This window comes from Ylistrum balloti, unplaced genomic scaffold (assembly GCF_031769215.1).
Source record: "Ylistrum balloti isolate Yb309-2 unplaced genomic scaffold, AGI_CSIRO_Ybal_v1 Utg370284, whole genome shotgun sequence".
NCBI lineage: Eukaryota > Metazoa > Mollusca > Bivalvia > Pectinida > Pectinidae > Ylistrum > Ylistrum balloti.
This window is the reverse complement of record NW_026782217.1, coordinates 364,201-378,973: the sequence shown is the minus strand read 5'-3', so window position 1 is coordinate 378,973 and position 14,773 is coordinate 364,201. Positions and strand designations below refer to the sequence as shown.

General features: G+C 38.1%; 2 protein-coding genes across 3 annotated transcripts in view; both read left to right on the top strand.

Moving 5' to 3' along the window:
- Window positions 1-4,846, top strand: part of LOC132552893 (AP-1 complex subunit sigma-2) — a 40,085-nt gene extending 35,239 nt beyond the window's left edge. For both annotated transcript variants that reach the window (XM_060217087.1, XM_060217088.1), the window contains one exon: window positions 3,692-4,846. In XM_060217087.1, coding sequence (XP_060073070.1) covers window positions 3,692-3,748 — 57 coding nt within the window. In that variant the 3' untranslated portion in view covers window positions 3,749-4,846. The remainder of the gene's footprint in view (window positions 1-3,691) is intronic.
- Window positions 1-14,773, top strand: part of LOC132552879 (peptidyl-prolyl cis-trans isomerase) — a 513,126-nt gene that overhangs the window by 394,919 nt on the left and 103,434 nt on the right. The window lies entirely within an intron of this gene.

The following is a 14,773-nucleotide window of genomic DNA, read 5'->3' as shown; positions in this document are numbered from 1 at the left end:
TATCACCACGTCACACCTCAACTGTAGCCTATCACCACGTCACACCTCAACTGTAGCCTATCACCACATCACACCTCCACACCTCAACTGTAGCCTATCACCACATCACACCTCAACTGTAGCCTATCACCACGTCACACCTCAACTGTAGCCTATCACCACGTCACACCTCAACTGTAGCCTATCACCACGTCACACCTCAACTGTAGCCTATCACCACATCACACCTCCACACCTCAACTGTAGCCTATCACCACGTCACACCTCAACTGTAGCCTATCACCACGTCACACCTCAACTGTAGCCTATCACCACGTCACACCTCAACTGTAGCCTATCACCACGTCACACCTCAACTGTAGCCTATCACCACGTCACACCTCAACTGTAGCCTATCACCACGTCACACCTCAACTGTAGCCTATCACCACGTCACACCTCAACTGTAGCCTATCACCACGTCACACCTCAACTGTAGCCTATCACCACGTCACACCTCAACTGTAGCCTATCACCACGTCACACCTCAACTGTAGCCTATCACCACGTCACACCTCAACTGTAGCCTATCACCACGTCACACCTCAACTGTAGCCTATCACCACGTCACACCTCAACTGTAGCCTATCACCACGTCACACCTCCACACATCAACTGTAGCTTATTACCACGTCACACCTCAACTGTAGCCTATCACCACGTCACACCTCAACTGTAGCCTATCACCACGTCACACCTCAACTGTAGCCTATCACCGCATCACACCTCAACTGTAGCCTATCACCATGTCACACCTCAACTGTAGCCTATCACCACATCACACCTCAACTGTAGCCTATCACCACGTCACACCTCCACACATCAACTGTAGCTTATTACCACATCACACCTCAACTGTAGCCTATCACCACGTCACACCTCAACTGTAGCCTATCACCACATCACACCTCAACTGTAGCTTATCACCACGTCACACCTCAACTGTAGCCTATCACCACATCACACCTCCACACCTCAACTGTAGCCTATCACCGCATCACACCTCAACTGTAGCCTATCACCACATCACACCTCAACTGTAGCCTATCACCGCATCACACCTCAACTGTAGCCTATCACCACATCACACCTCCACACCTCAACTGTAGCCTATCACCACATCACACCTCAACTGTAGCCTATCACCACATCACACCTCAACTGTAGCCTATCACCGCATCACACCTCAACTGTAGCCTATCACCACATCACACATCCACACCTCAACTGTAGCCTATCACCACATCACACCTCAACTGTAGCCTATCACCACGTCACACCTCAACTGTAGCCTATCACCACATCACACCTCAACTGTAGCCTATCACCACATCACACCTCAACTGTAGCCTATCACCGCATCACACCTCCACACCTCAACTGTAGCTTATCACCACATCACACCTCAACTGCTTTCTCCTGAATAGTCTGTAGTTGAGGTGAATGACTCTTCTGTTCAAGTTTATGACCTTGACCTTCTTTCAGACATGCAAGAATCAAACATGTGAATAGGTTAGAAACACAAGTATCTGGCTAGGAGAACTCAAGGATTAATGGCTGGCCTTCTATGAAACATTTCTGTGTGGAACAAATTGACATTGTCAGCTTTGTGAGAAAAGGTCCAAATTTTTATTGTTTAGTAGATCGAGTGATTACTTCGGCCAATCTCTGGACTAAACACTGTCAGTCCATCGTAGAATGTGTAGGGGCTTGATAAATTACGCTGGCATTGAATTTAAACAGTTGATAGAATCACAATTCATCAACTTATTCCTATTCCTAATCTGTAGAAATTGACCAGAAATATTGATTATCGGCTAAATTGACCACGACTATCTGAAGAAAGATCATATACAATATGTTTTTTTTTTTCTTACTAGAAAATATTATGTTTAAAGTTCGAAGGATTACATCAACACTCCGCAATCGTCATGACCTTCATAGTTATTTGACATAGATTTATTTGTCGCAATTGTGTTTGGGGAACAAGTTGCTAAATGTAACCTGACTGTAGTAACGGATGTTTGTGGAATACAATTACTTCAAGGAACCAGAAAGTGATATCCAGCATGTAAAGCAAATGTTGTTATCAATTTGCGTATGAAACAGAAACGAATCGAAGAATCTATTTATCACATAACAGTAAACATGGTTTCCCTGTGTCATTCTTGAAGTCTTCTTCACTCCATATCGATGGTCTTCAGTATGACATCATAACGGTATCTACTGACGTCAAATAGGTTACATTACACTAGTATAATACACAAAAAAATATTCATGAACATATTTACTGAAAAACACGTCAATTATGCGAAAGAAATTATATGAAAGAACAATATTCTATACGGACATAATAATGATCTAGTTTTTTAATTTCTTATAGGTTATACTGTTTGGATAGGTTCCTTGTGTTCCTCCTCTGATGCCAGACCTAGGCTATTGTGATGATCCTATATATTACTCATCATTACTGCTACTACCACATACTGTCAAGGTTGTTTTTCTCCAAGGATTCTATTTTTGCTATTTTGGAGTGTTAAATGAAATGTCGAAAACTCGAACTAACAAAGAAAATGATAGTGTATTTTCGTGCGAAATAATGTTTATGTAAACTTTTGATCGGTTTTAAAAAATGAACCAATGAAAAACAATGTTGCAGTATTTCATGGTCTATATTGTTCGTCTTTTACTCTTGTTTTCCTCGACTTTAATTATATTAAATCTATGACTTTGTATATCTGATACTGTTAACGTTACATATTCCATGCTGGTTATCCCTCCTTGTGTACATTTGTATTCCTAGATATTCCAATTATCTTCTTCATTATTAACACAGATCTCCTTTGTTGACTTCTATCTAATTCTGTTAATCATTTACAATAACATGTTATAACCTGTATGCTTTCTAAACTTATTCCTGAGTACCAGACAATGCGGCACACATAAAATACAAACAACAATCAATGGTTCATTTCTAAAATTTTGTCAATGTCATAGGAAGTGTGAAGTTTTTCTCAAATTTTACTTAAACGGTCAGTGAGGAAGTGAAAACAACTTGAGCAGCGGGGGAATTTACCATCAGTAGATGCTAGAAATAGTGTTGTGTGTTTCCTTCCGTAACACCTTGACTGAAGTCGTTTAAAAGTGTGATTTCCTATATACACACACAAACACAATGGAAGCTTTTTGAGGAATTAAGATAAATTTCCTGATATATCTACAGAAAAAAATGTTTAACAAAGGCCATGACCCAAATCACTCTGGGGTCATGACTAATTACAACAAGGTCATGACCCTGTTTACAGTGAAATCATGATTCTGATACAACGAGGTCATGACTAAATACCTGGGTCTCATAAGCCTTTCAGATTTACAGGTATTTGTAAACCTTGGAACTTTGTAAAAGGTTTGTTGATGGTTTTTTTTTTCATTTTTTCGTTTGAAGTAAGTGTGTATCTTCTATAATATTCGATTCTCTCATGTTATGCTAGAACTGTTTTCTAATGATCTGCACAGCTCTCTTTGAACATTCTGGTCAACCAGAGTTACTTCCCCTTGTCTCACTCTGTCCGATGGTATGACAGATGAGAAGGGGCGAAAATATAATCAAATTATTTGTGCTAAAGAGAATGTTTGTCTTCTGTTATTTCAGGAATCTGAAGAACCTAAAGGCATACTAGAAGAGATGGGATTTACCACTTCAAGTTAAAATGGGACAAACCTTATGATACACCGTCTGCAAAATGTAGATCAACTTTAATATATACCGTCTACAAGATGTCTTCTACAGATCACCTTATGATATTACGTCTACAAACTGTCTTCTACAGATCCACCTTAGGATGTACTGTCTACAAGCTGTCTTCTACAGATCCACCTTAGGATGTACTGTCTACAAGATGTCTTCTACAGATCCATCTTAGGATGTACTGTCTACAAGCTGTCTTCTACAGATCCACCTTAGGATGTACTGTCTACAGATCCACCTTAGGATGTACTGTTTACAAGATATCTTCTACAGATCCACCTTAGGATGTACTGTCTACAGATCCACCTTAGGATGTACTGTTTACAAGATATCTTCTACAGATCCACCTTAGGATGTACTGTCTACAAGATCCAACTTAGGATGTACTGTTTACAAGATATCTTCTACAAATCCACCTTAGGATGTACTGTCTACAGATCCACCTTAGGATGTACTGTCTACAAGACATCATCTACAGGTCCACCTTAGGATGTACTGTCTACAAGATATCTTCTACAGATCCACCTTAGGATGTACTGTCTACAAGATGTCTTCTACATATCCACCTTAGGATGTATTGTCTACAAGCTGTCTTCTACAGATCCACCTTAGGATGTACTGTCTACAAGCTGTCTTCTACAGATCCATCTTAGGATGTACTGTCTACAAGCTGTCTTCTACAGATCCACCTTAGGATGTACTGTCTACAAGCTGTCTTCTACAGATCCACCTTAGGATGTACTGTCTACAAGCTGTCTTCTACAGATCCATCTTAAGATGTACTGTCTACAAGATGTCTTCTACAGATCCATCTTAGGATGTACTGTCTACAAGCTGTCTTCTACAGATCCACCTTAGGATATACTGTCTACAAGATATCTTCTACAGATCAGATGATATGAGGTACCGTCTACAAAGAATGGGCAGCTTTATTCCTTATTCTATATAGATATCAAATATCTACCTATGGTTCTGTTTAGAATTCTTGCGTAAAGTTAAGGAAATATTTATTCGTTTAATTCATGTAATATCTGTCTTTAAAGACACTTTTTAGTAGAACCTCGACACACATATATCAGTCATGTTTTGTTTCCTATTCAGTATATTGACCTCGATATAATGCCTTATATTCAGTAGAACCTCGATATAATGTCATATGTTCCTATTCAGTAGAACCTCGATATAATGTCATATGTTCCTATTCAGTAGAACCTCGATATAATGCCTTTTTGAGCTGTCATATCATTTTTTCATTACATATATCATCAGCATCACAACGAGGTCTTCAATATAGTGACTTTGTATATAAATGTTTTTATGAGAAACATTCAATAAAAAAATATTTTTTGATATCTTTCCAGTAATTACAATGATATTATGATTGACTTTTAAGATAAACGTTATATAATCATGCATATTACAAAATATTAGTTATAAACTAGCATTATATTTTTATGTACACATATGATCGTGACTTTTGATTATTTAAATGTGATTTACTGGTGACTTGGTTGTGAAATAAATAAACCAAGGATGTGATTAAGAAAATGCCTTGATTCTGTCTTCACTTCAGTTACTTTACAGTTTTAATACAATTTCCCATGTTATTACAAATACAAATTTACTAATAATTTGAAAATTATTGTGAAATTCATGGTCCTCGAGACGAGACATATATCCGCCCGTCTTGTATAGAGATACATTTCAAGTGAATTGAACAGGTGCATCCTATGGCGAAACGGCATAATTATTTAACGACCTTTCGAATGTGTGAATGAGAAATGTGTGATCAATTTGTTAACTTGTGACATTTAAGTTTGTCAGTAGAGATGGTATAGTGTAACCTTGACAGTCGACGGTGTACGAGAATGAAATGTCTTGATAGCAGATGTATTCTGCCGATTGTTTAGTACGAATTTGATGTGAATGACACCGACTTGTTTGATCATTGCTGCCCTCTGACACCTTCACTAATGTATGGTACAGGTCACTCGGTACATCATCAACAAGGCCAAAATATATATTTGACAGTGAGGCTAGTAACTGGATTGGAAAATTATATAAGTGTATTGACATATTGGGGGCGAAAATCGGTCACCCAGCAGGAGTTTAGCCTAAGGAATATCTGACCTGACGAGTTTTAAGAGCTGCAAGAAGCAGATTAATAACCTGAAATGGTTTTGGAAGGTATTCTAGCTGAATTCTACCATTTCGCATTTTCCCATTGGGCGAAAACACGCCAATCGGTGGGTTTTCGCCTTAAATTTATTACGCAAAAATGTGACTTAGTGAATTCGACCACCAACCTTAATGTATATCTTCGCGTTTGTTATTCTTACAGTAACACCAGTACCGTCATATTTTTACACTTAGAACAAATACCCCTAATTGGGCCCCACCTTGCAGTCAATAATACACACACGTTGTTGACAGTAAATTCAAGCGAATAACACAACTATTTTCATTCAACATTTATCAGATAACAGTTTTAGTAGTGTTGTTCATAACATATTCACGCGTCAAACTCTGGATATTGGATTATTATCAATGACAGGCGGATACATTATAATTATAGAGCTAACGTTAAGCTAACCAGTCAAGCAGCAGCTTACCGAATTCCGCATCCGTATTCAGTCCAACATCCTCCTTCATCCTTCGCAATCTATTGATCTCCTGTCTAATATAAATTCTTGACTGTCCTCCTTTCTGGCATGACTCCTTCCATTTACGCTTTCTGGCACTTTCTGTAAGGTAACTTTTAGGTCCTCATCGCCTTTTCGTATTTGCGTCCTCCATATTGCTTCTTTCTAGACTTATACGCATGCGCAGCATCAGGGTTACCAGCGTTAATGTATGAATTAGATCAAGACCGCAATGTTATCTTTGATTTTTTAGATATCAATAAAAATGGTTGCAGTGACTTTTAATTTTAGTAATTAACATAAAGTCTTAGTTTTGTAATATACTATTGGAAAATAGAGCGTTTTATATCGTTTTCTCGTAGTGTCTTTTTAACATTAAAGTCGCTTTAAAACCTGCCGAAGATCACGTTATTAATCCACATCGAACATCGTCTTTTCATTTTACAACACGAAAAGGTGAAGTTCGGCGAGTTTTCGCGTTGGTTATGATAAAAAAAACCTAAAAGGCGAAAAGACGATAAAAGTAACGTGAAAAGGCGACATTTTTTACAACTTTACCACAACGCCTTTTCGGGTTCACTATATCGCCTTTTTGCATTTTCGCATAATGAAATTTAAGGCAGGTTTTTTTAGTAGCAACACGAAAAGTCGAAATGGCTAACATTTCTTGGAATCTGATATATCTGTGATATAGTGCTTTTTGATGCCCTTCTATATTAACACACAAGTTAAATAGTGGCCTGCTGATTGCACGCAAGGCTGTCTGTATTTTATGGAAACGTATTTGGACCTACTTTTGTTGTGATAAAATATAGTCTAGACGACTAAAAAAACACGACATGGCGAGATATTTCATGACTTAGCGACTTGTATTTTATGACTTTGCCTTCCAAAATCTCAACATGTCGATGTAAAATATCTCGACATTAGTATAGTTACACGACAAACGACTTGATGCAATGTCGACATGCTCCGATACAAATGCAAAGGTGACTTATTCAAGTTGCCTATATCAATATTACTGTGCATGACGTAATGCATATTTCCTTGGAACAAAGTCAATCGGCATCAGTTAGACCAGCTGTTGATGATCCAGCGCAGGGAGCAGAACGTCACAACAATGTCACGTTAAGACCAGCGAAGGACCACTATAATATCCACAAAGGTACGAATTTATTTTCACATCTTGTTGAATTTTAAGAAGTCTTCGTCGAATTTGCAGAATTTTTAGTACATAATGAACACCTACTGGAATACGCCTTCAAGTTGATTAATGACTAAAGTAACTGTAATAGCTGATGTCTTGGCACCAAGACACGAACACGTTTAAAAGATTATACAGATTTCATACTCTTTCGATATACATAATGTACTACCCATTAGAACAATATCTGGTTTGTACTATTTTCTATTACCATGGAAACAGATAGGCGGAACTATAAAGTTCATTTTTTTCAGACCAGTCCTCTTAAACCTTTCAAGGTAATTACCCATTACTCTAAACTGTGTACAGGCATCAACCTAGTACTCAGCAGAAGTTCTCAATTCAATACATGTACTTTGTATGGAACAACTAAAGATAACAAGTACTCATTGTAATGGGGACCATTACAAGTGTCCCCCAAACGACCCCTTCAGCAGTAAATGATCACAATAATCAGACCTGCAGTCATGCCAAACATGGACTACGCCACTATGCTCCTATAGTGCCACCTAATACATATATACCAATTATCATGAAAATCAGACAATATCTAAAATCCCCAAATTAGACCACAGCTGACCACACAGATGACTGATCGATGGCTGAATGAAAAATGGACTACGCCATTTTGCGCCTAGTGCCACCTAATACATATATACCAATTTTCATGAAAATCAGACAATATCTAAAATTTGGCCAGCAGAAGAACGTGGAAGAAATAAGAATAATATAAATAATAATAATAAGAAGAAGAAGAAACGGAGCAAACACAATATGTCCCCCAACTTCATAATAAAATGGAAATTAAACTTGTTGTAATATTAATATATATATGATTGTGCGGGTACCTTATCTTGTCGTCTTTTGTTTGTTTTTCTTGTCTTCATGTTGTATGATTGCGTGTGCAGGGAATCGAACCCCTGACTGCTAGGTGAAAGACAAGTGTTACAACTGTGCCACCAAACCACCACCTGATCATGATGATGCATTGCTTTCAAGAATAAGAATATGATCATGATACATCGGTCCATGTGTATGTGTCGATGTTTTGTTAAAAGCTTGTGAAATATATATATAATTTCAACCGTTTGACGAGTTGGAATTAGGATGAAATTATTTTCTCTGTGGCATGAGTCGCCTATAGGGGGCGCTATGTGTATGATTTGCACGTGCAAATCAAGACTAGGACCGTACTGTCGCGTGTACCTGTACGTGTCATTCAGGCGGCACAGGTAGGGGCGCACGGAGGTGGAGATTTTTTATTTTTTGTGCATTGCGAAATGGAAGAAGAACAAAGTGTGACACTAAATGATATCTTAAAACAGTTCAAGAAGCAAAAGAATGAATTTAGGGAATACGTTGATTTAAGACTGTCGAATGTAGAGTCTAGTAAAGATGTTTCCAAGGAAATAAAAAAGTTAAAGGAAGAGAAAGCCATTGTATGGAGGCGTGACGGCAACAAACAGCTATATTCCTTTAATACTGACGTGTTGGAAGATTTGAATCAAGTTTTGTGGGCTTTATCGGTCGGGAAATTGGAGTATTGTGAGGAGTTAGTCACTCAAGCTGTTGGGAAATTAAATAAACGGAACAAATTAATCAAAATTGCGGATTCGTCTGACGCTAGTTGGGACACTGTCAAGGAATATGTAGCCAACCCATTGGTCAGTGATTCGGATGATGACTGGAAGATTGCACGGGCGGAAGGAAAAGCGGTGAAACGATTGAAGGAGAGACAGAAAAATAAAAAGGATCTATTTCAGAGCAAGCAGTGTAAAAGGTACGGATATACTGGTCCAAGTCATGCAGCGGGTTCGGCGAGTCAGGTTTATGGAGCTGGTGGTGTTAATGTCCGGTTTGGGGATGGTAATGGTAACCAGCTTTTTCGGGGCCAACAACACACTTAATATGTGGCCTGTTTCGCGTGTGGGGACTTCAACCACTTCCGGAGGGACTGTCCAAAGACCAGCAGTAAAGGCGGAGGAGCAGGTGGTCATACAAGATAAGTATAATACTTCTTGTGACAATTTATTTACAGAAGACTATTTTGAATATGAACAGGGTCAAGCTAACATTTTTGTGAGGAGTCGATTAAAAGAGAATATAGGTTTTTGGCGTAGTATTGGTAGTTCGGACTTCGTATTAGACACTATTGAAAATGGTTACAAATTACCATTATTTTCGGAACCATATGAAAAGGACATGCCTAATAATAAATCGGCGTTAAAAAACGGGGAATTTGTGGAAAAAGCTATTTTGGAGTTGGAGGATAGGAAGTTAATTGAGAGGTGTGATAGTCCACCTTTAGTGACAAGTCCTTTAACTGTATCTGTTCAAAGTAACGGTAAAAAAACGGTTGATTTTGGATCTAAGGGAAGTTGATATGCATTTATGGAAGCAATTGTTAAGTACGATGACTTGTGTACGGCGTTGGTGTATATAGAAAATAAGGGGTGGTTAATCAAATTCGATATCCATTCCGCATATCATCATGTAGATGTGTACCCTCCCCATACCCAATATCTTGGTTTTGCTTGGATAATACAGTCAGTTATAGTGTATTTTCGATTTTTAGTATTACCGTTTGGTTTGTCGACAGCACCGTATTGTTTTACGAAATCGACCAGACCTTTAGTAGATAAGTGGAGAGGTGAGGGGTACAAAGTGCAAAGGTCAAAGGTTTGTACCGAAGGCAGATAAATCCATGTGGGATCCTGTACAGCATATGATTTTTCTCGGGGTAGATATTGATACTTGGTTGGGTATTTTGAGAATACCTGATCATCGGATTACGAAAGCAAACGATTGTGCATTAGATATCTTGAAGTATGTGTATAGTGGAAGAGCAGTCCATGTTAGGGCGCTGGCTAGGTTTGTAGGGCAGGTTATATCGATGAGTATTGTCCTAGGGAACATCACACAACTTATTACCAGATGAATTAGTATGTGTACGTTGGAAGCTAAAACCTGGAATGATAGTTAGATTGAGTGATAGTTGTGTATCGCAGATACAATTTTGGTTAAATCATATGAGTTGTATAAATTCCAGAGAGTTGCGGTATTTTCCGCAATGTAATAGAATCGTCTATTCAGATGCTAGTGAGACAGGTTACGGTGGGTATTGTGTAGACTCAAAGGTGGGTGTGTCACATGGGATGTGGGCTCAATTCGAGGCAGGTCAGAGTTGAACTTTCAGGGAACTGATTGCGGTGTATAGGGTTTTGTTGTCATTAATACACGTGTTACGTGGTACTAGAGTTCAATGGTTTTCTGACAACCAAGCTGTGGTTAAGATCGTGGAAAAGGGCAGTATGAAGCCGCCTTTGCAGGCTTTAGCATTAGATATTTACAAGTTGATGATACAGAATCATATCTCGTTGGAGATGGAATGGGTACCTAGAGAGCAGAATGTTTGTGCTGTTTTGTGCAAACAGGCAAGTGTTTTTATACACCCTCCATGTCCGGGAAAGGCATATTTGGCCATATGGATCTTAATTTTCAAATGATTGCTTTACGTATGGACTTTCGATAAATTATCGTAGTAATTTAAAGCAAGTGGCTTACTGTACACACGTGTGTATAGACTTTTGTACCATTCGGTATGGTCGAGGAATATTATAAGTTCTCAACAGTTTTTGCTTTTGATACCGAATTTCGGTGTGAACTTAGAAGGAAGTGATTGTCAGTGTTTCATTGTGTAACGACATTTATTCTGTCAAACTTGATAGTTTTTATTGTTGATTTCTTACAGTATATCTGTACAGAAATGTGTGATTTTGTATACACGCTTATATACACGTACACTGTAAAAAATAAGGTGTTAATTTACACCAAAAATGGTGGCAGCCAGGTGTAAACTTTCCAGGAAATAGTGTAGAGTTACACCTGCAAGAAAAGTGTAACATTACACCATACCAATCAGGTGTAAACTTACACCAGTACCTGTAGTGTAACATTACACCATACCAATCAGGTGTAACATTACACCATACCAATCAGGTGTAACATTACACCATACCAATCAGGTGTAATATTACACCATATCAATCAGGTGTAAACTTACACCAGTACCTGTAGTGTAACATTACACCATACCAATCAGGTGTAACATTACACCATACCAATCAGGTGTAACATTACACCATATCAATCAGGTGTAACATTACACCATACCAATCAGGTGTAACATTACACCAGTACCTGTAGTGTAACATTACACCAGTACCTGTAGTGTAACATTACACCAGTACCTGTAGTGTAACATTACACCAGTACCTGTAGTGTAACATTACACCAGTACCTGTAGTGTAACATTACACCATACCAATCAGGTGTAACATTACACCATACCAATCAGGTGTAACATTACACCAGTACCTGTAGTGTAACATTACACCATACCAATCAGGTGTAACATTACACCAGTACCTGTAGTGTAACATTACACCATACCAATCAGGTGTAACATTACACCATATTAATCAGGTGTAACATTACACCATACCAATCAGGTGTAGCATTACACCATACCAATCAGGTGTAACATTACACCATACCAATCAGGTGTAACATTACACCATACCAATCAGGTGTAACATTACACCATATTAATCAGGTGTAACATTACACCATACCAATCAGGTGTAACAATACACCATACCAATCAGGTGTAACATTACACCTTATCAATCAGGTGTAACATTACACCATACCAATCAGGTGTAACATTACACCATACCAATCAGGTGTAACATTACACCATATTAATCAGGTGTAACATTACACCATACCAATCAGGTGTAACATTACACCATACCAATCAGGTGTAACATTACACCATACCAATCAGGTGTAACATTACACCATACCAATCAGGTGTAACATTACACCATACCAATCAGGTGTAACATTACACCATATCAATCAGGTGTAACATTACACCATACCAATCAGGTGTAACATTACACCATACCAATCAGGTGTAACATTACACCAGTACCTGTAGTGTAACATTACACCAGTACCTGTAGTGTAACATTACACCATACCAATCAGGTGTAACATTACACCAGTACCTGTAGTGTAACATTACACCATACCAATCAGGTGTAACATTACACCAGTACCTGTAGTGTAACATTACACCATACCAATCAGGTGTAACATTACACCATACCAATTAGGTGTAACATTACACCATACCAATTAGGTGTAACATTACACCAGTACCTGTAGTGTAACATTACACCAGTACCTGTAGTGTAACATTACACCATATTAATCAGGTGTAACATTACACCAGTACCTGTGGTGTAACATTACACCATATTAATCAGGTGTAACATTACACCATATTAAGCAGGTGTAACATTACACCATATCAATCAGGTGTAACATTACACCAGTACCTGTAGTGTAACATTACACCATACCAATCAGGTGTAACATTACACCAGTACCTGTAGTGTAACATTACACCATACCAATCAGGTGTAACATTACACCATACCAATCAGGTGTAACATCACACCATAGCAATTAGGTGTAACATTACACCATACCAATTAGGTGTTACATTACACCATATTAATCAGGTGTAACATTACACCAGTACCTGTAGTGTAACATTACACCATATTAATCAGGTGTAACATTACACCATATTAATCAGGTGTAACATTACACCATACCAATTAGATGTTACATTACACCATACCAATCAGGTGTAACATTACAACATACCAATCAGGTGTAACATTACACCATACCAATTAGGTGTAACATTACACCATACCAATCAGGTGTAACATTACACCATACCAATTAGGTGTAACATTACACCAGTACCTGTTGTGTAACATTACACCTGTACCTGTGGTGTTACATTACACCATATTAATCAGGTGTAACATTACACCAGTACCTGTGGTGTAACATTACACCATATCAATCAGGTGTAACATTACACCATACCAATCAGGTGTAACATTACACCATACCAATCAGGTGTAACATTACACCATACCAATCAGGTGTAACATTACACCATACCAATCAGGTGTAACATTACACCATACCAATCAGGTGTAACATTACACCATACCAATCAGGTGTAACATTACACCATACCAATCAGGTGTAACATTACACCAGTACCTGTAGTGTAACATTACACCATACCAATCAGGTGTAACATTACACCAGTACCTGTAGTGTAACATTACACCATACCAATCAGGTGTAACATTACACCAGTACCTGTAGTGTAACATTACACCATACCAATCAGGTGTAACATCACACCATACCAATTAGGTGTAACATTACACCATACCAATTAGGTGTAACATTACACCATACCAATCAGGTGTAACATTACACCAGTACCTGTAGTGTAACATTACACCAGTACCTGTAGTGTAACATTACACCATATTAATCAGGTGTAACATTACACCAGTACCTGTGGTGTAACATTACACCATATTAATCAGGTGTAACATTACACCATACCAATCAGGTGTAGCATTACACCATATCAATCAGGTGTAACATTACACCAGTACCTGTAGTGTAACATTACACCATACCAATCAGGTGTAACATTACACCAGTACCTGTAGTGTAACATTACACCATACCAATCAGGTGTAACATTACACCATACCAATCAGGTGTAACATTACACCATACCAATTAGGTGTAACATTACACCATACCAATTAGGTGTAACATTACACCATACCAATCAGGTGTAACATTACACCAGTACCTGTAGTGTAACATTACACCATACCAATCAGGTGTAACATTACACCATATTAATCAGGTGTAACATTACACCAGTACCTGTAGTGTAACATTACACCATATTAATCAGGTGTAACATTACACCATATTAATCAGGTGTAACATTACACCATATTAATCAGGTGTAACATTACACCATATTAATCAGGTGTAACATTACACCATATTAATCAGGTGTAACATTACACCATATTAATCAGGTGTAACATTACACCAGTACCTGTAGTGTAACATTACACCATATTAATCAGGTGTAACATTACACCAGTACCTGTGGTGTAACATTACACCATATCAATCAGGTGTAACATTACACCAGTACCTGTGGTG